The sequence below is a fragment of the Pseudopipra pipra genome, chromosome 25, assembly GCF_036250125.1.
Source record: "Pseudopipra pipra isolate bDixPip1 chromosome 25, bDixPip1.hap1, whole genome shotgun sequence".
Classification (NCBI taxonomy): domain Eukaryota; kingdom Metazoa; phylum Chordata; class Aves; order Passeriformes; family Pipridae; genus Pseudopipra; species Pseudopipra pipra.
Genome location: NC_087573.1, coordinates 2,502,847 through 2,524,034, shown reverse-complemented (window position 1 = coordinate 2,524,034; position 21,188 = coordinate 2,502,847). Strand labels below are relative to the sequence as shown.

Below are 21,188 nucleotides of genomic sequence, written 5' to 3'. Positions count from 1 at the left end.
GTCGCGCTATCTAAATAAGACAGGCGTGGTCGTGTTATGCAAATGACAAGGGGGCGGTGCCTTGCGAGACGCAAAGGAGGTGGCCGGCTTGCTGTGCAAACGGGATATACACGGTAGCCAAGCGCTATGCAAATGAGATGGGCGGTACCGCCGTTGTTACGCAAATGAGATATACACAGAGATCTGTTTATGCAAATTAGGTGGGCGGTGCCGCCGGGCGCTATGCAAATGAGCTCCTCGCGGCGCCCCGCCCTCTATGCAAACCAACCGGCGCCGCCGCCGCGCTCCGGGCCCCGCCCCCGGCGCGCTCTCGCGAGAGCGGGCGGGGCGGGCGGGCGGCGGTGCCGGTGCGGGGGCCGCGATGCTGCGGCTGCGCTGCAAGGCCCGCAGCGGGTCCCACGCGCTGCCCGCGCTGTCCCCGCACTCCCCGCTCCGCGACATGCAGGCCGCGCTGGCCGCGCTCACCGGCGTGCCCGCCCCCGCCCAGCGCCTGCTGCTCGGCTTCCCGCCGCGCTCCCTCGACCTCAGCGACGGCGAGCGGCGGCTCGGCGAGCTCGGCATCCACTCGGGTGAGGAAGGGGGAGGGGGGGGGGAGCGATGTAATTAATGTAATTACGTTAATTAGAGAGGCCGTGGCGCGCACGCCCGTCATCAGCCGGCGGTCGGGCCGGTTCCTGTCCCAGGGAGGTGTCAACACCCGGCTCGGGAGCGTTTCCTGCTCGGGGAGCGCCGGTGGTGCTTTGGCGGCGTCCCGGGGGTCCGGCGGCAGCGGCGCGGGGCTGGAGGGGACGGGACCGGGACACGCCAGGTGAGTCCCCCCGGGGCCGCTGTGCTGCCTCCGGCTGCTTGGATAGAGCTCTTTTCCATCAGGATACTGAGCTGTGGCTGCCCTAGCCCTGGAAGTGTCCAAGGCCAGGTTGGACGGGGCTTGGAAGCTGGGCTAGTGGAGGGTGGAACTGGGTGATCTTTAAGGTCCCTTCCAACTCAAACCATTCCACGGTTCCACGATTCTGTTCTATGACCCTCAGCAACAGCAACAACACCCCCACAGCTGTGTTGTTGTGTTTTAACAGCAGCTTTAAACTCCACCGGCTTGCGTCCCTCTCACCTCTGCCATGTCTCCCCTCTGGCAGGTGACACCCTCATAGTCGAGGAGGACACGTCCAAGCCCGACCCCGACCCGCCTGTGGTGGCCAAGAGAACCATGTCCCACCCGCTCAGGGAGGCCGTGCCCGTGCTGGCCAGGAGGGTGGTCCCAGCAGACAATTCCTGCCTGTTCACCAGCGTGTCCTACGTGGTGGAGGGCGGCGTGTACGACCCCGGCTGCGCCCCGGAGATGCGGAACCTCATCGCCCAGATCGTGGCGAGCGACCCCGAGTCCTACTGCGAGGCCGTGCTGGGCAAAACCAACAGGGAGTACTGTGACTGGATCAGGAGGGAGGACACCTGGGGGGGGGCCATCGAGGTGTCCATCCTGTCCAAGTTCTACCAGTGCGAGATCTGCGTGGTGGACACGCAGACCGTGCGCATCGACCGCTTCGGGGAGGACGCCGGCTACGCCAAGCGCGTCCTGCTGATCTACGACGGGATCCACTACGACCCCCTGGAGCGCCGGATCCCCGACTCGGACATTCCCCCCCAGACCATCTTCTCCACGAGCGACGACGTGGTGCTGGCGCAGGCCCTGGAGCTGGCGGACGAGGCCAGGAGGAAGAGGCAGTTCACGGACGTGAACCGCTTCGCCCTGCGCTGCATGGTGTGCCAGAAGGGACTCACGGGGCAGCTGGAGGCCAGGGAACACGCCAAGGAGACTGGACACACCAACTTCGGGGAGGTGTGACACGGGCAGCATGAGGATGGTTCCATCAACTACCTCACCGGTCCAGGATCAGATTCTGGATTCCCCCAGATAAGCTGTTTGCAACCATGAAAAAAAAACTCCGTTCGTGACAAAAAAAAAAAAAAAAATAGAAAAGCTTGAAAAGCAAAGTAGCAAAGTTAACTTCCTGGTGGTCAGGTTTGGGAGGAGGGGATTGGAAATAGGGATCTCCTCACATAGCAGGTGGTGGGCAGGGGCAGCTACACCTCGATTCCTGGAATAACCTTTTGTGTGTGTGGTCTGAGCAGACAGACACAATCGGGCTCAACACTGGTGTAAAATCCACCTCTGAGTTGCTGAGTGAACCTCTACATTTTCCAAGTAATGAATCCAAAGGTTTGGGAAACACACATAGCAGCATTACTTACACTGAGAATTAGGCTCTGCACGTGGGAGCACTTCTCAGAGGAGAAGCTGCTCGTGTAATAGAAATAGCAAATACAACATCAAAATGCAATTTGTAGTAAAAAGAGGATCTCAGAGCTGCCCTACACCATGTTGCCATCAGGAACAGACTGTAGTTTGTGTGAAGAGAACTTTAGGGAAAGAAGTGGCCTCTAAGCTTTAAGGTAGCCTTCTTTAAATTAATGAGTAGATGGATAAGTGTTGAATAAACCTATTAATCCTCCATAGGTAGTTTTTAGTTGCTTGAAAAAAAATAACTCTCAACCCCCCTGGTGTTTACACTGCATCAGAACGTAGGCATGTTTTCCTGGAATACTTGGTATTCTTCTTCTTAATAGTATTGGAAATTATGGCAAGAGGGAAATAAGTAGTTAGGGAAGTAACTTAATTTGCATCTGTTAAATACATTTAAGCAGACTTTACTTGAGTAGAGCCAGTCATGGCCATAGTGTTACAAAGCTGTTCCAGGTTCCAAATACTGTATTATGAGCACTTTAAGGTTGAGTTCTCACTCTTTGCTGGTAATAAGTTTTGCCCTTTAAAGTGCTGAGCCAGAAGGGAGGCTTGAAGTTTCTTCATCTGCTTTCTGCCTTAATGTGTTTGTTTTATCACTGGTGACTGTAGAGTAGCAAGACTTTTAATTCTGATAATGAAAGGTGCAGTTGAAATTTCAGAACAAAATAAGCTGTATTTGTACTGTTGAGTATCAGGGAAGATTAAATGGGTTTAATATCTTACCTCACAGTGGGGTTGTGAGGCATAACTGCAAGTGCTTTTGAGGTCTTTTAAAAGGTGCTGTAAAGGTGCATATTACTGAAGGGGATTTTTTTTTCCTTTGAAATGCCTGCAACACATACTTGTTTCTTGAATTTTAAAATATTCTTTGCCTGCCATTTTTCTGTTACTGTCTTGAGTGACCTTCCTTGCACTTTTAAAACGGGGAGCAAGAACGTGCATCTATCTTTGGACTGAGGCAGAAAAAAACCCACTTTCCACGTGGAACCTAAAATCCAGTTTTAAAGGCCTCCATTCTTTAAGGCACCTGACTAAAGTGGTGCAGCAGAACCACCTTTTCTACACAAAAATCACGTTTCACTGAAGTTCTCAGCGAAAGCTCCCGGTTGGATCTTGAAACACAGGAAGGTCTTATTGAAGAAGAAACATAATTACACAAGTGCTTTTCTGAATTACGGCATGAATAATTAAACATAAAGACTAGAATCACCAAGAGCACTATGGACCAGGTTTGGTTTTAATTCAGTATTAAAATAGCACTGTTGGAAGTTTCCTGTAGAAAACCATTTAGCTTCCAGTGTTAAACCCCGCTCTGCTTTTAGCTTGTCATTAGGAAAAGAAGGAAAGAAAAACCCCAAAACGCAACATTAAAACCAGCCCTCTAGAAGCTGATGCTTAAAAACCTAAAGAAATACCTGCCAGTTCAAAGGAACTTGAAGATTACACTGTGTTATAACTACTTGAGCTGAAATCCTGTCCAGGAATGAGACCAAGAGACTGTCAATCCCGAGGTGTGTTCCCAGCTTTCCCAGGGAAGCCGTGAGATGCCTTGGGCAAGGAGCTGATCCTCACCCTTTGCCATCTGTAAAATGGACACAAAAACCTACCTCAGAGAGGTGCACGAGGTGTCTTTGGGTGTCTTTGAAGCAGGAGTGGAAGATCCATATTTATTGTCTGCCATGTTTGCAAACGCATTGACTTCGGGGAGCAACACTTAGATTTTAGCTTCGTGTCCTTGGATGGTTTTCTCAAAGTGTGTAAAACATCTTTTTGTTGTTGTTGTTGTTTTGGTATCTCTCAGTTGCAGTATTTTCTCTAATTAGCATTCTTTAATCCAGAGTGTTTAGCTTTGCTAGATCATGTTTGCCTTGGAAATCTGCTGACAGAGAGAATCAGTTCCGTTTGAGGGAGACGTGTCACTTATCACTGCTTGGGTGTTTTCTTTTGTTGCCTAGAAAATAAAATCTCTTTGCTTAAAAAAAAAAAATAAATCTCAACTGAACTTCTGTAATTCATGGCTGTAAAATTTCACACTGTTACAGGCTGACAGACTCAAAGAACATACAGTAACCTCTGGTACTGAGTCAGAGAACCACCTGTGATTTTCCTAAACTGGCCCAAACAAAAATATCTACATTATTTCAAATGTAAGGTCTGGGTAGATTTAAAGTACAACTCCCTTTCTTTCAGGGTTTGTTTTTTTTTTTAGTACCTTTTAACCAGGATTTGCCTGCCCTTAATGATACCTTTAGGGAATTATCACAAAAATGACATCCTGCTATTAGTGGGATGAGCTTCCAAACATCACTCCTACATTTGCACTGAACTGTGATTAAATGTACAGCAAGATGTTAATTAGGGATATTTTAGACTAGAGCTGGTGTGGGACACAGGTACAGGTAGGGAATAGTCTCACCTGGCAAGAGCAGTCTGGAAAGTCTCTATAATACTGACTTATGTCCTTACCATCACTTCTGTTCTCACACACACTTAAAATAAGCCTTAAATTCCCAGGTTGCCCAGAGGAGCTGTGGCTGCCACATCCCTGGAAGTCTCCAAGGCCAGGTTGGAGCAACCTGGGATTGTGGAAAGTGGCCCTGCCTGTGGCAGGGGGTTGGAACTAGATCATATTTAAGGTCCTTTCCAACCCAGACTGTTCTGGGATTCTATGATAAATATCAAGAGATACCTGAGATACCAGGACTCACAGAGAATTTTACATACCTCCAGAATCTTTTATGCATTGAAATGTATAAATCATTAAATACACTTTACAAATATTTGGGCTCAGTGGTACACAGATCTAGTCCATGGATGCCATAGACTGAAACACCAGTCTTGGGAGAAAATCAGTAATACCCTGAATTTCTCAAGGGCAAACCCAATTCCTTAGTTCTGGATGAACTCAGATAAAAAGAGCACTGAGAAAAGGAACATCTTGTTCCATGGTACAGAAACAGCATCTTAAATCAGCACCTTTCCATGTGCAGGGTCACAGGAGGAGCCACTGGTGACAGTCTGGGGACAGACTCCTGTTCCCATCCCACTTTCATCAGGAACTGGTGGAGAACATCACAGTGCTACAGTTGTGATCAGTCCTGAGGCAACAACCCACTATGAAACTGCACCACAGGAACACAATGTTCATTTTTAAAGCTCTCTGACCCAAGCAAAGTTATCTATTTGCCCTTCTCCACCTTAGAGGAGCAGGAGAGGCACGAATGAGAAAAAGCGGAATTTCTCTGCCTGAAACAGAAACCCACGTGTTGGGGCAGTTTCTGAGAAATCAGACTGACACACAACCTCTGAATCATCTGTGTTTGGCTGATCTTACTGTCCCTGCCCTGCACGAACCCACCCATGGGCCAGCCCTGCCAACCCCTCCCTGCCAGGGAAACCCTTAATAAGAGGAACACAAAAAGTTTTCAGCTTGCTACTTTGAAAATTGCAACCATCCTACAATTAAATGTTTGCCTGCATTTTAAATCCAACTGCATCCAGCTGTAAAAACTGCCATCAGGTTTGCTCTGCTCTGGCCTGGGCAGGGTAAAATTCCTTCAAATTGGGTGAAATCAATATTGTTTTTTCACCAATCTGAGCACCAGAATGGTTTCTGTAACAGAAATGCAATAGGGAGTTAACAAAATTAGGTTGGCCAAGATTACAGTTTCCTCATCTATTATTTTTAATTAAAGCCTTGAGGAAAATGTTGGGGAACTGTATTACACCTTGAGAGCTGCCTTCTCATTTCTGGTGTTGAGTTAATGGCAACCAAGCTATGGAAACACATCACTTCAGCTCTCTACCTCTGTTCTGTAAAATAGAGATAATAAATAGAGTTCCTTGGCCATATTAGGGTTTAATGACTTCTGTAAAGTGCTGTGGAATAGCAGGCAACAACTGCCTGGTATTTTCCATAACTGATTTGTCAGCACACAGGCTGTGCCTGCAATTTGGTTTAAGGAAAGTGTCCAACAGCCCCACAGAGTCAAATAAACGTCTTAAGTTGACAAGAATCTTATCAGTGACGCCATGTGGATGTGTTTCCTTCGGGGCCAGCCCTGAATCATTTGTGTTTATGGACAGGGTGGGGCCCAGCGGGTCTGAGAACGTGCCAAAGTCCTTTCAGGGCATTGTGAAGCTTTCCCTGCATCATTTGACTCCTTGCATGTACTTCGTGCCATATATATGAAATCAGACCTTGTTTTGGGTCAGAGCTATCTATATTCAGTGGAGGAAGAGGAGGAATGTGGAAAAAGAACAGGTTCTTCCTGGGCATCTGATTCAGAGGAGCTCAAGATTTCTCTTAATGGATCATGACACTTTCCTGACCCCCACCGGGCTCTGCAGGCAGCCAGCTCTGCCTGTTTTACTGCACACATTCGAGGCCTTGTGCTGTCAGGACACCCTCACCCTCTCCTGTTGCTCATTCACACGCTGTTTGCGGTGAAATAACAAAACAACTCCTCGTTTTGATTTGCTCCCCCTCTTAAAGCAGCCTCAGCACTGAGGCACAACTCAGCAAAAACCGGCGAGACCTTAAAACTTCAATTTAAATTTAAAATTAATTAATCAGTTAAAAAGAGTTAACCGATTTTAACGTTTAGCATTAAAAAGACTTAATAAATTATAGCGTTCAACATTTAAACTCTCTTTAAATCGCCTCACCATCCAGCAGGACACCAGTTAACACCCCCGGAGCAGCTCCACCAGTCCTGCCCCCAGCGCCCATCCCCGGCTGTCGCAACGCTCCGAATGTGCCTCGTCCGCATCCCTTCCCTGCTGCGGGCCGGCGTGGGAGAGCAGGAACGGCTGGGGCCGGCTGGGCTCGTCAGCAGCCTCTGGCTTCTTGATTTGCTCCTCGGCACACGTCCCCTTTTGTAACAGCCCCAATGCCGGTGCTCAGCGCTGCAGGTGGGAGCTTCCTGGCTCATCTGCTTTCTTTTCTCTCCGTCTTTAATTAGCTGATGTTTCCACTTCCCTGTTCCGCGTGGAGAAGGGAACATGCGTTGCAACACGGCCTTTCGCTAAAAATACAACTTTAAAAAAAAAAAAATCACCGAAGCACAAAAAACGTGAATGAATCCGGTGGCTGTGCCAGTGCTGAAGATTTCCTGCAGGGTTTCTGCTTGGATGTTTGTGGTTATTCAGTGAGAAGCACCTCGCAGAGCAGGTACAAGTCTGGGGGAGGAGAGGGGAGAGGAGAGGGGAGATAAAGGGCCAAAGCGCTGTTTATCAGCGAGAAAAGCTCTGATTTTAATAGTAGAGCCCAAAGTCGGGGTAGTAACAAACCACTGCCTCCTCTCAGCTGCTCCTGCAGCACCACCGGGGCAGATCGGGGGCTGGGGGTCGGTGTCACCCTGCACAGGGTCCTGCAGCCGGACAAACTGGGCTCGTCTTTGTCTTCCCCTGGAGGGAGGCAGCAGAGGTGGTACCCTCGTGCTCGGAGAAGGGGATGCTGCCGCAGGAAATGCCTCAGCAGAGTTTCTGAGAACGTATCAGCGTGAAGAGGAATGAACTTGTAGAGGGGCCCGATGTAAGGAAATATTCCAGGAGGGGCAAAGGGACCTGCAAGTCGGTGCTGGCACAATGAGCCCTGGAGAGGCACAGACCTGGGCACCCCCTTCCCTAGCACGTAAATAAAGCTCAGTGGCGAAGCTTCCCTTCCAAAACACTTTCTACCTGTCCTTACAACCTCCTGCCAGCGCACAGCAGCACGCAGCAAACTTTTGGCCTCTGGGAAGCTCTGCTGGTCTACAAGTACATACCTGTTCTAGCACAGTCTGTGTTTTTAAGAGCCGAGAGAAGGAACCGGCTCCTACTCCCGAGCCTGCGGGACCTCCTGCACAAACCACCCGGGAGAAGAAACCTGTTGTGGGGGTGACGCGTTTCAGGGCGCAAACGCCCAGCCAGGGACGTAATTACCGTGTACAAAGGCTTTTTGGTCAGGGCAGCAGCTCGGAGTGCCCCGAGTGTCAGCGAGCAGCTATGCGGCAGAACAGGATGTCGGATTAAGGAGTCTCCGGCGAAACCCGTGCCGAGGACATCAGAGGACACCCGGCGGAGCAGGGAAGTGAGTGAGCTGGGTGGTACCAGCCCGCAGCCTCCCGGGTGCTGCCTGTGCTGGCTCGGAGAGCTCGGCACGCCACGACCCAGCGCTTTGGGGTCACAGCATGGAGGAGTTTTAGGGGCTCGGCAGTGCCCTGAGCCCAGGAAAGATGCCCTGCGCGGGGGCAAGATGAATTTTTGTCGCCCCGGTGCTCCTGGCTGCAGGTGAGGGGCCGGGGATCGCTGTACCTGCAGAGCTCCCGCCCGCCCAGCGCCCGCGCAGCCTCATCTCCGCCGGGGAGGAGGGTTAATGTGTAACCCGGCTCTGTTTGGTTAGCCCAGAAAAGCAAAGAAGTCCTGGGATAGGCACGGCCGGGACGAGGAATTGGGCAGCACGCGACGACGGACGGCCTGGTAAAAAAAAAAAAAAAAAAAAAAAAAAAAAGACAAAGAAAAAATACAGATTAATAATAATCTCTATTCCTTCTTGTCCTTTGCTTTCTGTGCTTTTCCTGCTCGATGGGCTGCGGGTTGAGGGGCTGAGCGTCTCTGCCTGGGTGGGATGGGGGGTGCTCTGGGTGCCTGCAGGGCTTTGCTTTGGAAGGGTGAAATGTGGTGGAGGTGTCACCAGCAAAGCTGGTTTGAAGGTGGTGGTGGGAGACAAGCTGGGGAGACCCACAGCTGCTGGGGAAACTTGTGCTCAGGACAGCAAACAGCTCGGGCAGCTGCTGCATGTGCTTAATTTACTTGTTTAAATAGGAGAAACTGTAGATCTGCCACCATCCCCTTTCCCCCTGAGGTGGGATCCATCCTGCTGTGCTGCTCAGAGCAGGAGCAGCTGGGACGGTGCCTGCAAAGGGGGGGTTTTGCTTTCATTTGTGTTTCGGGCTGGCCAGGACAAAGCCAAGGCAGGAGGGGTTCGGCTGCTCTGCCTCAGATGGCAAAACCACCGAGGTCCTTTAGCACTGCTGGAGAGCTCGGATAGGGAGCTTGGAGTGGTGCTGGCTAAAAGAAAGTAGCCTCTTCATATAAAGCAATTAGCATTAATTGCTACCCAGCACGTCTTTGATGTTTGAGGGCTCCGTGGGCTTTGCAAAGGACAGTTATGGCAGCGGCCACGGAGCCTGAGGGAAACTAGTTTTTTGTTTTAGATAAAAAACAGCTTCTTCCAATAGAATTTTTAGTGGGGTAAGAGCTACACAGCACAGAAAACCAGCTGTAAAACAGCTTTTCAAGCACCACGTCTTTAAACGCTCGGTCGCATTTTTAGTTTGTGGCTCTTCCTCAGCGAAAAGGAGGAACTGTAAAATCCTTCTGAATCACGAAAACTGGGGGGGTTTCAACACTGATTTTTTTTTTTCCCCCTTTCCCGAGTTATGCATTGGAGCCATAATCGCATCAGAGAAGTGGTGGGCAGGAAAATGAACTTCTTGTTTTGGTGCAGATCCTCTCCAGCGCCCGGCGAGCTCGGGGCTGAACTTTGCCTCCCCGTGAGCTGGGGCTCGGCGGCTGCCAAAGCTTTGGCAGCTGCTTTAGGTCTCTGCAAGTACTGTTTGAATGAGAGGAAATTAGTTCTTTAGTGGACTGAAGGTGGTGGGCATCCTCATGGAGAAACTGGCTCCCTCCCACTCAGACACTGCTGGCCCCAGCCAGCTGCCAGCTCAAGTTAAAGCAGGACTTTCACTTCCCCAGAAGTGTTTTGCTCTGTCAGATTTGGGAGGGAGGCAGCGAGAGGCATTAAAACAATCATGGTCAAGCCTCTTGCTACTTAGAAGTAGATATAAATCTACAAATCTGTATATCTAATTGTGATATAAATCTAAATTTCACGTTGGGGGCGTTCAAGTGCACAGCAAAACTGTGCAGAAGCCTAAAGTCCCCTAAACTCAGCAGGTATCTGCTTCCTGACAGCTCAAAGCCCTGGCTATGAAGTGATCTGAATTCAAAGGATCCAGGGAATTGCTGTTTCAAAGCCACCACTTACTGCAACGTCATTTAAGCAGTAAATAATGCAAAGCCAAGACTGAAATATTAAACTCCTCCTGCATGGAAGGATTAGATCTGTCAGGGCGTGGGCGTTGAAATCTGATTTTTGTGGCGTATTCCAATTACAAAGGAATTCTTTCAGGGTCTAACGCTCCGAACAAGCAGCCAGTTCTGCTCACTTATCTCTGGATCTAATTCCCTGATCCTGCTACAGGCAAAAAAAAAAAAAAAAAAAGGAAAAAAAGCAGCAGCAGTTTGTTCCTGTGGCCAGGTTACAGCACAAAGAGCTCCTCTGTCTCCCGCGGAGAAAATCCTCTCGCGTGGGTCCCCGTGTGTGGCAGGGGGGGTTTGTTTTGCTGCTCCCATTCGCCCCCGCAGCCCCAGTTCCCTCCTGAAGAAGGGGGTGGTGCGTGTGAAGGAAACTAATTGGTGGTGCCAGGGAATTTTGGAAGCTTCCATGCTTTACCTCCATAAGTAATTACACCTTCCGTGGGCGCTCGGCCCGTCCCCGCGGGCAGCAGAGCTCTCTGCAGGTGTAACTGTCCCCTCTGCCACCCAGGACCCTGCTCTGGGGTGGTTTTGGGGTTGGGAACCTCAGTTCAGGGTGTTTGTCAGGCAGCTGCTGCCACGTTGGGGTCCCTCTGGTGTTTGGGGTCTGGGCTGCATCCAGAAGAGCATCAGGGGGGCACTGGAGTGAGCAGAGGGGACATCGGGGTGCTCTTTGCAACCCCCCTGGGGCAGCTGCATGCCCTGAGCCCTGCAAGCTGTGCCAGGCATGTGCCCAAACACACCCAGGCATGCCCTGAAGGTACAGGGGCACCTCCCTGGGGGCACCTCCCTGAGGGCACCTCCCCGGGGGCACCTCCCCATGGCTCCCCAAGGAAGGGTGGCAGAGGAAGCTCTTTGCCAGGAGGAAGCTCCTGACAGAGCAAGGATGTGAGTAAACAGCAGCATTTCGGGTCAGCACGTTCAGAAGTTCAAGCTGCAGGGCTGGCAGAGGGTGTGGTGGAGGGAAGAGGTCCCATGAGCCAGGGCTGGGGCAGGATCTCTGCTGCTGAGCTCTGAGGCTGAGCTGGGCTTACACAGCTTTTTCCCTTGCCTAATCCACCCCTCTGAGATGATTAGGGACTCACCAACACGAGCTGGCCATGGATGGGCTGTTCCAGAGTTTATCCCATCTGGGGAAAACTTCAGTTCGAGGATGCTTTGAAACAGCCCAGCTGTGTCTTCTCCTGGAGAGAGCAGCCTAAGATGGAGCACATTTATACCCATCCAGCAGTTTCAGAGCCTCCCTCCAGCTGAGCCAGGGGAGAGTCTCACAGCTTAATGCTTCTCCTTTCTCCTGCTCCAGCCGGGATACTGCCCCTGTGCCGGACGCCACGGCAGCCCAGGATATGCCCAGGAAGGAGCTGGGGATGGCTGGCTGCAACTCTGGCAGCTGTGACAGCATGGTCAGCACGGCCTCCAACCACTCACAGCGGGTAAGTCACCCTGGTGTGATCAGCTTGGGCATGGGGGGGCTCAACGCACCCCTCTGGGCAGCTGAGGAAGGATTTTGGTCAGATCTCTGCTCCAAACCGCTGTCCATCAGTGCTTTGGAAACACCTGGGGGCCCTGAGACAGCACCATGCTCAGGGCAGCACAAGGACCAAATTAATCCCTGCCCCAGAGCACTCCCAGACTTCCCATCCTGCCAGGGGTGCGGCAGCACTCAGGAGCCTTCGCTCCTAAAGGTGTCCTTTGGGACATGACCCCGAGAGCTCAGTGGCTCCTGTGCTGCCCAGAGGTGCAGATGGAGGGCAGGAGGGGCCTGGCCATGCCCCAGGGAGGGATTAGACCAGTTGGATCACTGGGTCAGACTGGCTCCAGCGGGGGAGACAGCGAGCTGTGCTCCTCCCAGCTGCCAAGAGATTCATTTCCCAGTTAAGGCAGAGAGGAGTTTGGACCATGGGTGTAGATGTGTAATTTTTCACTATCTGTCCATTAAAGCTTGTTTGTCTTCCAAGACTGATTCCAAGACTGATGGACTAATTACATCCTGTCTGACTTGGAGCATAATTGATATGTGGAAGTGCAGCACTCAGTCCTGACAGGTTTTCCATTTGATGTACTGCAAACCAGAACCAAACCCTCTGAATTTAATAGGGATGGAAAAACTGGTTGTGATATTGCACGGCAAAAGATTTGGATAAGTGTCTCTGCAAAACAGCTCCACCTGGGATAACTCCTCCTCTGTGTTTGTTGATCTGATGCTCACTCCATCCTATCCTGCACTTCATTTTTTTTCATGATATATTGCAGGAATCCCCTTGTAACCTGGCATTTCCACAGCAATATCTGATATTACAATATCATATCTCCTGGTACTCAAAATACAACAAAAATTAAACAGGGTCTTGCTGAGGTATGAATGGGAGGACTTGGAGAGTTCATCACCTGCACAGAAACCTTCAGTATTTAGGATTTTTCTAAGGTTCAGCATTGCTGAGCAGGACAGGTGTCTTTACCAATAGATCACCCATGTCACCCATCTGCTCATATTTCAGAGTAAATTAAAGAACTAAAAGGTAGAGGCCAAGTTTTCAAGTTCAGAATAACCCATCTTCTGACACACAGAGTGGGGCAATATAAAAATGGCTTTAAGAATATATATATATATTTCTATTTTAGAAGAAGTTGTATATATATATATATATTTCTATTTTAGAGGAAGTTGTCTATTTTTCAGTGGTTGCAATACCAATTTTTGGAATAGCCATGGGCCCAAGTCTCCTGGCCAGGAGCTGCCTCTTAACTACCAGGACATTAAACAGAAAACACCTTTACACCTACCTTTACTGCTTCATGTTCTTTTTTCCAGAGTGATAACAGCTACGACTATTTATCTGTGGAAGAGAAGGAGTGTTTGATGTTCTTAGAAGAAACCATTGGCTCACTGGATGCAGAAGCAGACAGTGGGGTCTCCACTGATGAGACCGACTATGCAGAGCCCTCCAAGCTGCCTGGGACATGGCCCAAGAAAGACTCCATGGGCCAAGGTAAGTGGGAAACCCTTCTCCAGGATTTGTGTGCAGAGGGGATGTCTCATGGGGAGCATTCCCTTGGCAGGGAGGGGAGGGGCAGTGCCCCAGTTTTATGTGTGTGGTGAGGCACAGCCAGGTGATTTCCATCACTCGCTGTGGGCACCAGCTGCCTTCTCCTGGTTCTCCCGGGCAGCTTTGGAGCAAGGTCAGCAGGACCACAGGGCAGAGCACCTCTGCTCATGCTCCCAGCAGGCTCACACTGATTAACCTCCTTCACCAGGTGCTTTGTCAAACCCAAAGTGTGTCTGTCTGACTTCCAGGCAGTGACAGGTCAGCTGGAGTCAGGGGGAGCTCTGGGGGCAAGTCCTGAGCCGTGGCTGCGCTGGCTCAGCGGGTGTGAAGCGTGTCCTGCAGACAGGAAGGTGCCCTGAGCCCACGTGTGGGATGATGTGTGACTTCATCTCTCTCTTTCCCCAGATTTGGGAAATGGGGCTCCCCCTCCAAGCAGAGGTCAGCGTGCAGCTGAACAGAAGAGTGGCAAGAGCATCTCTGCCTCCTCCAGCTCAGCTCCAGCAGTGGTTCCAAGCCCAGGCTATTTCAGTCTTCCAAGGAATATCCCTGCAGCAAACAGAGCTCCTGACAGCAAGGTGATTGTCCACACGGTGAAGGACCCGGTGCCAGGACAAAAACCTTCACAGGAGGACAGGCTTGACCAAGCCAACACAAGAAGCCATGTGAAGTCCATGGGATCTTTGATTATCCAACCTCAAGATCCCTTCCAGGATGACCAGGTGACCCACGAGTGGTCACGCAGCAATCGCTCAGATGCCAAGGGGGAAACAGCCAAGGAGACCAAGACTTGGACTTCATGGGGCCAGCCAGAGAAATCCACACTGGAAGAGGCCTCTCAGGACCCTGATGCCAAGCGAGGGCCTCCAACTGCCCCCAAGCCACGAAAATTGCCACCAAATATTATCCTGAAAACCAGCAAAACCAGCCCAGTGCCGCTCGCCACGGAGCACAACCAGAAGGTAAAGGCACCACCTCCACCCTCAGGTGGCTCTCAGCCCAGCTCTGCCAGTGATGCCGCTGCTGAAAAGGTGAACCCCGGGCACCTCGACCCCAAGGAGAAGGAGAAAGCCCACCGGGAGGCACTGGAGAAGCTCGGACTGTCACAGGACAGGAGGGAGCCCAGCGCCCACCTCCAACCTCCCCCACACCCCCAGCCAAGGGAGGCTCCGCTCCCCGTCCCCGGGGAGCCCGAGGCAGGAGGAATCCGACAAATAGCATTCAAATCCAACACCCTGGAGCGCTCTGGAGTGGGGCTGAGCAGCTACATGGCCAGCACCAAGGAGCAGAGCGCCAAGAGCAGCAGCTCCCTGGGCAAGATGTCCTTCATCGAGCGGCTCGCCCCGAGCTTCCTCAGGGGCGGCCGCCCCCGGCCCGTGTCCCTCGTGGCGGGGAAGGACTTTGCTGGCCTGAAGGAGCAGGGGCAGGTGGAGCAGGAGAAGAGCAGCAAGAGGAGATCCCACCCTCTCCCGAGCTTCCCGAGGCCCTCCCGCTCCGCCGTCAGCGTGAAGATCGCCCCGAAGGGCACGACCGACGAGAACCGGCGCGAGGCACTGAAGAAGCTCGGCCTGCTGAAGGAATAACTCCACGGGCTGGGGGGAGAGGGGCTTTTCCCCCCAAAATCCAGGTGCCTGCACTGCCTGTCCTCTGGCAGGTCACTCCTCTGCTATGCTCTGCTGCTCTGGCACCTCAGGAGAGGCCCTCGGAGGTGTTTGGAGCTTCATGACCAGATAAAGTAACGCCACATGTACATAATATTTTGTACATAGCAAGTGTATATGAGCTATTTATATAAAGCATCACTCGGCATGTGGGCAGGGTGTGTTCTCCTACAAGGTCTGTAATGCATTTGGGGATCCACTGAAACAGGGAAGCCTTAGAATTAGGGGTTTGGCTTGTTTTAAAAGGGGTTGCCTGTGGATAAAGCCTATTTGGGAAGAACTGCAGGACTCTGCTGTTCCTTCGGGACTTTTTGGGGGGTATTTTTATTACTTTTATCACAGCCTCTGAGGCCTGAGCACTCACCTCCCACATGCAAGTGCCTCCCAAAACCACCACTGCCACACACAAAACTGTTGGACCAAGAGGCACTGGAGGGGGCTCAGCAAAGCTCTCCCTCACACGGTGTCTGCTGGAGGGGCTGGAGGGCTGCCCACACATCCCACTGCCTCCTCTGCCACCCTGCTCTCCCACCCAGCCCCAACCTCCTGGATCTGGCACTTGGCAGATGTATGAACGTCATGAAGTGACTGTTCAGAAGCAACAGGCTGTGTTGGTGTCAGATCCAGAAGTGCTGCCCAAAAATGAGAGAGATGCAAGCCTGAAACAACACCAGCTCATTCCCTTTCAAACTCTCCTGGCATCTCTCAGCCCCAGCTGATGCTGCCAACATCTGTGCTGCTCACCTTTTATAATGGAGCTGGTTTATTTCTCTAATAAACTTGTATATGATCAGAAAATGACTGTGTAGTACAGATTTATGTTGCAATCAAAACTCTGGGAAAGCTAAATACCGCTTTTTAACCTTCAATATATCTTGATTTAAGGAGTGTGAGTCACCCAGGCAGCAGCTGGGCATTACAACTGATGGGTCTGAACCAGAGGCAGGGGATCCTGCACCCCAGGAGCCACAGAGATGGGATTTTGTGTAAGTGCACAATCAGCAGATGCAAAGTCTCCCATGGCAATCCCATGGAACAGCCTGGTCTGGTGGAAGGTGTCCCTGTCTAGATCAGGGGGGTGGAACAAGGTGAGCTTTAAGCTCCCTTTCAACCCAAACTGTTCTGTGATTCTCTGACTCCTGGCTCTCCCTGGGAGCACAAAGGGGGAATGTGGAATACCTGGTGCTCCTGTGTTTACTGGCAGGCTTGAACCAGCCTGATGTGCAGCCAGGCAGCAGGAGAGGTTCCACCCAGCCCTGAACTCCTCGGGCTGGAGACTTTCAAGTGCAAATGATTGACTTTAAAGGCAGCAGGAGCACTGTCTAAAGAGGAGAGGAAGATGCAAGGTTAAGCCCCAAGTAAAGGGGTCAGCCAAGCTCTTGCCTGGTTTAATGGTACATTTTCATCCATGTGCTCCTCTCCTCTGACCATTCCATCTTACCCACCTACTTAATGCTCTGTCTCACTGCTCATCACTTGCATAATGCAGACACATGACTGCTGCAGACTCAAAGGTAATCTCACCTCGATTATCTAATGAGAAAGGAGGAGAGCATTCAGGTCTCCCTCAAAGCAGTTTTGGCCTGAAACAGAACCTAAACTTTTCTTAAAACCAGATTGTTTTGGAAACAAAAGGATTCTCTTCCAATCCTTGGTTTTAGTCAAAACCAGAATGTACTAGAGCTGTGAAAGCTGAGTTTTGATCAGATTTCCAGGCAGAAATCTCATTTCCAAAGATTGCTTATTAACCTGTGATGGGGCGGAGTGATGTTCCTCAGCAGGGGCTGTGCACATTGGAATGAAATGCAAACAAAAGAGACTAAATGAAAACAACCTTTAGCCACCAGGAGATCAGGGTCATTCCTCTGGGAATGAACTCCAGATCTGTGTGTTTGCACGGGGTGCAGTGCTCCTGCTGCTGCCAGACCCTCTGGGTTGGATCACTCACCATGGGCAAGCCCCGTTCCAAGACTCTAAAGAGCTGACAACTGTACCCTCAATGCCTTAATGCAGGTTATACAGACTGTGTTTATGTGGCACAACGATGTTAAAAAAGACCTAAAGAAAACACTCAGCTTTGCATTTTGCACAGAATATTCATCTGCTTCTTAACTATCAGTCCCACACTGGCTCAGACATATCATTTCCATGTCTACATGAGCCTGTCAAGACCTACTATCCCAATTAAAAGCATCCTGGTGCACATCTTTCATTACAAAGATCAAATTCAGGAGAAGTGGTTTGTTAAATTCTTGCAGTCTCAAAGAAGAACATCATCTGTGCTGGGCCACAGTCTCCAGGAGAAATCATTCCTTAGCCCAGCTCATCAGCCCCGAGCATCACCAGGGCCTCTCTCATCTTACAACAACCAACCAAGGCAAATCCTAGTCCTTTGAAATGAAAAAAAAAAAATTAAAAATCAGTGTGGCAGACTCAAATTTAGGAACAACATTCCATGGAAATTGGTGCCCTTCCCTCAGCCAAGGGTTTGCTGACGTGCAGAGCTGCCCCATCACATTAAGATGTGCCTGTGCAGGAGGTGACCCCGAGCTCTGCTCCCATCAGGGGAACACCTGTCCCTTCCCAGGACAGCCTAGTGCAGGATTGACACAATATACTCTGTGTTTCTCTCCATTACCTTCTTTAAAAGAAAACAGGCAGCTGTACCCCCAAACCTCATCACTGCTGCTCCCACCTGTGCCACCCTTGGCACTGGAGAACCAAGAACCTACAGGTACAGAAACCCAGACAGCAAAGACAAGCCCCACCAGAGGCATTCCAGCCTTTTCCTGCCAGCTCCTGCTGCTTTAAAACAACCAGGGTTTCTCCCCTTGGGTTTGTTTTGCTTTATTTGCCAGCGATGCAAATTTACCCGATAACATCTTAAAAACAAAACTAGATCCAACATTCCTCATTCCTGCTCTTAAAACCCGTGGGTTCAGGCTCAGGTTGGCAGGGCAGGGGGGTGAGGACACTGTGCTTCCCCAAGATCTCTTTGTTTCCAAACACCCTTTAACTTTGAAGTCCGGGAAGTGACAGAAAGGGGCACTGTTGTGCTTTGCACAGAGATTTAAGTGCAGCAGGAGCAGATTTGGCTCCTTCTGAGCACGTTTCCCTCGCTGGAGTTTAATCATTAACTCCTGCGGGCACCCTGGAGCAGGCAGGGGTTGTTCTCATTTATTAATTACACCTCTGGCTGCAGAGAGGCTGTGCTGAGGTGCTGACAGCAACCTCCACAACTGCTCAGTGGGGACACACGTGAGCCTGGAGCTCTGGTGTGATCCCTGGTGCTGCCACGCTGCTCACACGGAAAATGTTCACCCGCCAGCACGTGGCTGTTATAGGAAGGAAATTCCCTTAACAAGCATAGCCCAGAAGAATAAATTCTGTAAAAGTTAACTCTCCTTTAGCAGTAGAAGGTGCAAGGCAGTGGTACTCCCTCAGGAGGGTCCTTTCCATGTGCTGCCATCCCTGCTCCCAGCTGCCTTGGAAACGATGCTGAGAGATCCCCTTGTTGCTTCCAGTGTTGCTGCCCCTGCTGGATTTATTTTCTTTTTTTGTGAAGGAGGGAGGGTCCTCAGATGTCCCTGCTCCAAAAGCTGGGGGCACCTTGGGGACCTTGTGCAGAGCAAGGTGAGTGTTCCCACCCTGGACAGGTGAGGAAGCAGCACCCGGTGGTGTCACAGATCAAGCTGCCTCTTACTACCCCTGAAAATCACCTCTGTCAGAGCCAATCTGCCTCCACCCAAAATAAATCTTCAGAGCAACCCAGGGTGAGCCCAAGCCCTGTGGACAGGGCTTGGAACAACCTGGTCTAGTGGGAGGTCTCTCTGCCCATGGCAGCGGGTTGGAATGACAGGAGCTTTAAGGTCCCTTCCAACCCAAACCATTTCCACATATGATTCTATGATCCTATAAAATAGCACTGAGTAGTCTAAGGAGGTTCCCTAAGACTATTTATTATATTGCATTTTATTACTAATACAAGGACAATTCTATGGCTTTGCTTCTGGTGTGGTAATAAATGTCCTCAGATAGATCAGTTGGGCTGAAGCCCAGCCAATATTGGGGAGTTTATTGCACAGGTTTGGTACAAAACACAATTACTGCAATATAAGTAATCATATCACGATAAAGAAGGCAAAACTATTCAACAGAGATTTATCTTCAGGCAGGGACATTCCAAAGGGCTTCAATGATCGTTTTACACAGAAAACAGTCTGGCCTTCAAAGCCTGTCTGCACCCAAGGGGGGAAGAGCAGAACTTTGTACCCTTCAGCAGAACTAGGGCAGAACATAGTGGTTTCCACCAATCTCCCTCTGAACCCCACACACTTCTCACACAGTGAAAATCCTGGAGACACACAGAGTGCTGGAACCAGCCCAGGGCATTCTCGGAAGTGCCACAGGTAGATTTTTGTTTGCAATAAAACATTTTTATCTGAAGGAAAGGCAGACCAAAGTCCCTCTCAGTAACACAACCATGAAATGCCTCCATAGCTTTGAGGATATCAGCAGGTCTGCACCTCTCTCAATTAAGATTATTTGCTTAGTGCAGAAGAGGAACTGTGTGTGTGCAAGAACAAACCTCCTTTAGATCCATCTTCAGGCCCTGTGAGGTCACAGGTTTGGCCATTACCCCAAAATAAACTGTAATTGTCACAAACATACCTGGGTTTTGGTGGTACCTGTGCAGAGCTCTGGGTTTGGTGCTGGATGATGGTGCCTTTCCTGTGGCAACAAAACCCACCAGCTGGCAGATTTTAAGTGAACAATGGTTAGAATGCAGCAAGGTTAAATTCAGAGAGAAATCAGGCAAGGCAAAAAACCAGAGAGACAAACAACCCAACTCTAAAGCAGGAGCTTAAAAGTTAATTTTACACACCTGCAAATGGTTCCCAGAGCTTGGCTGGTGATGGTGGTGATGTCCTTGTGGGAGAAGCATCTGGATATGCTCTGTGATGAACAACAGGGAAGAGAAAAACCAGACTTGAAATGTTGGTTAAGCAGCACTTGTAGCAGCACAGCTTCACCACCCACTTCATCCTTGTTGCAGGGACTGTTTTATAAGAGGAGTTGAAGCAGAAACCACCTTTTTGTCCTGGATTCATAAAAAGCACAGGATCAAAAGACAGGCACGAGCTACATGAAGCACTTGGGTCCATTCAAACCACAGCAGTCTGAGGAAACACAAACAGAGTTCTTCCTTGATGTGAAGTTCTGCCTGGAAGTGGCTCAAAAAATACAACATTTTACTACAAATATTTAGAGACAGGTGTTTCATGTTGAAGTATTTTGTCTGTAGAGCAGGGGAACTCCTCTCAGACTCTTGCACTTTCTGCTCCTGACCTCTTCATCTTTTCTTTTTCCCCCTTCCATGTCACCCACGTCATTATGGCTAAAAATGACCATTTTTGGGTTCCATCCTCAGTATATTGGTGGCCTCTCTGCTATCCCTCCAAGCATTTTGACCATCCCCAGTTTGCTCAGCAATGCACATCTAGGTTTGAAAAAATTTTTGGTGCACCCATTTTAAACTCTGGACATCAATATATGAAAAAAAGAATTAAACATCAAGAGGTGGGCAAAGACTAACTGAGCTCCAAGCTGCAAAAAAGACTTTATTAAACTAATTTCAAGTTGGAAGCAGAGCAGGAGAAGATTTCCAGCACCAGAAGCACCACAATCTAAGGTAGGTGAGCCTCAATTTGCCCTTAAAATACTGTTGTTTAAAGAACAATGTACAGTGATTATATGAGACACTTTGAGGGACTTCACCTGTGGTGTGTAACAGATCTGAAATTTAAAGTAATTATTTCCATAGCAATAAAGGTAGTAGAGCTTTATAGCGATTTTATTTCCTTTAAAGTAGTTTGCCTTCATTTCTTTTTTTCTTTTTAAAGCTATAAATTAAATTACTGTCTCTTTTTGGCCACGAAAAAGTATCTGGACAAGGTAAATACTTATGCAAGTCCAGACACAGAGACACTCTGCCTAGTTATGCAGCCCAGTTATGGATATGGTTTAATCAGACAGGTGCAGAAAATTGATCATATAAATATTTTCACAACATGAAACTGAAATGAGGACAGGAGAAAAAAA

At 49.9% G+C, this 21,188-nt stretch overlaps 2 protein-coding genes and 1 long non-coding RNA gene across 5 annotated transcripts; 2 read left to right on the top strand and 1 right to left on the bottom strand.

Annotated features, from left to right (window-relative positions):
* Positions 1-207: 207 nt before the first annotated feature.
* On the top strand, positions 208-3,651 carry YOD1 (YOD1 deubiquitinase). Of its 2 annotated transcripts, XM_064636058.1 has the most exons (3): positions 208-569; positions 684-808; positions 1,134-3,651. In XM_064636058.1, exons 1-3 carry the CDS (start codon positions 223-225, stop codon positions 1,838-1,840), a joined length of 1,179 nt encoding a protein of 392 aa, XP_064492128.1. In that variant the 5' UTR covers positions 208-222; the 3' UTR covers positions 1,841-3,651. The 2 variants fall into 2 exon arrangements, with proteins under 2 accessions (XP_064492128.1, XP_064492129.1); XM_064636059.1 differs by lacking the exon at positions 684-808 and having other exon boundaries at positions 362-569.
* LOC135402683 (uncharacterized) lies at positions 3,519-8,351 on the bottom strand. Its single transcript, XR_010425211.1, has 3 exons — positions 8,225-8,351; positions 6,968-7,326; positions 3,519-4,250 (listed from the first exon to the last, which is right to left on the bottom strand). It is a non-coding gene; the product is annotated as an uncharacterized LOC135402683 (long non-coding RNA).
* Positions 8,352-8,491: 140 nt separating this feature from the next.
* C25H1orf116 (chromosome 25 C1orf116 homolog) lies at positions 8,492-15,884 on the top strand. Of its 2 annotated transcripts, none has more exons than XM_064636056.1 (4): positions 8,492-8,572; positions 11,685-11,814; positions 13,194-13,371; positions 13,834-15,884. In XM_064636056.1, the coding sequence occupies exons 1-4, from the start codon at positions 8,538-8,540 to the stop codon at positions 15,006-15,008; spliced, it is 1,518 nt and encodes a 505-aa protein (XP_064492126.1). In that variant the 5' UTR covers positions 8,492-8,537; the 3' UTR covers positions 15,009-15,884. The 2 variants fall into 2 exon arrangements, with proteins under 2 accessions (XP_064492126.1, XP_064492127.1); XM_064636057.1 differs by lacking the exon at positions 8,492-8,572 and adding an exon at positions 8,636-8,761.
* Positions 15,885-21,188: the final 5,304 nt, after the last annotated feature.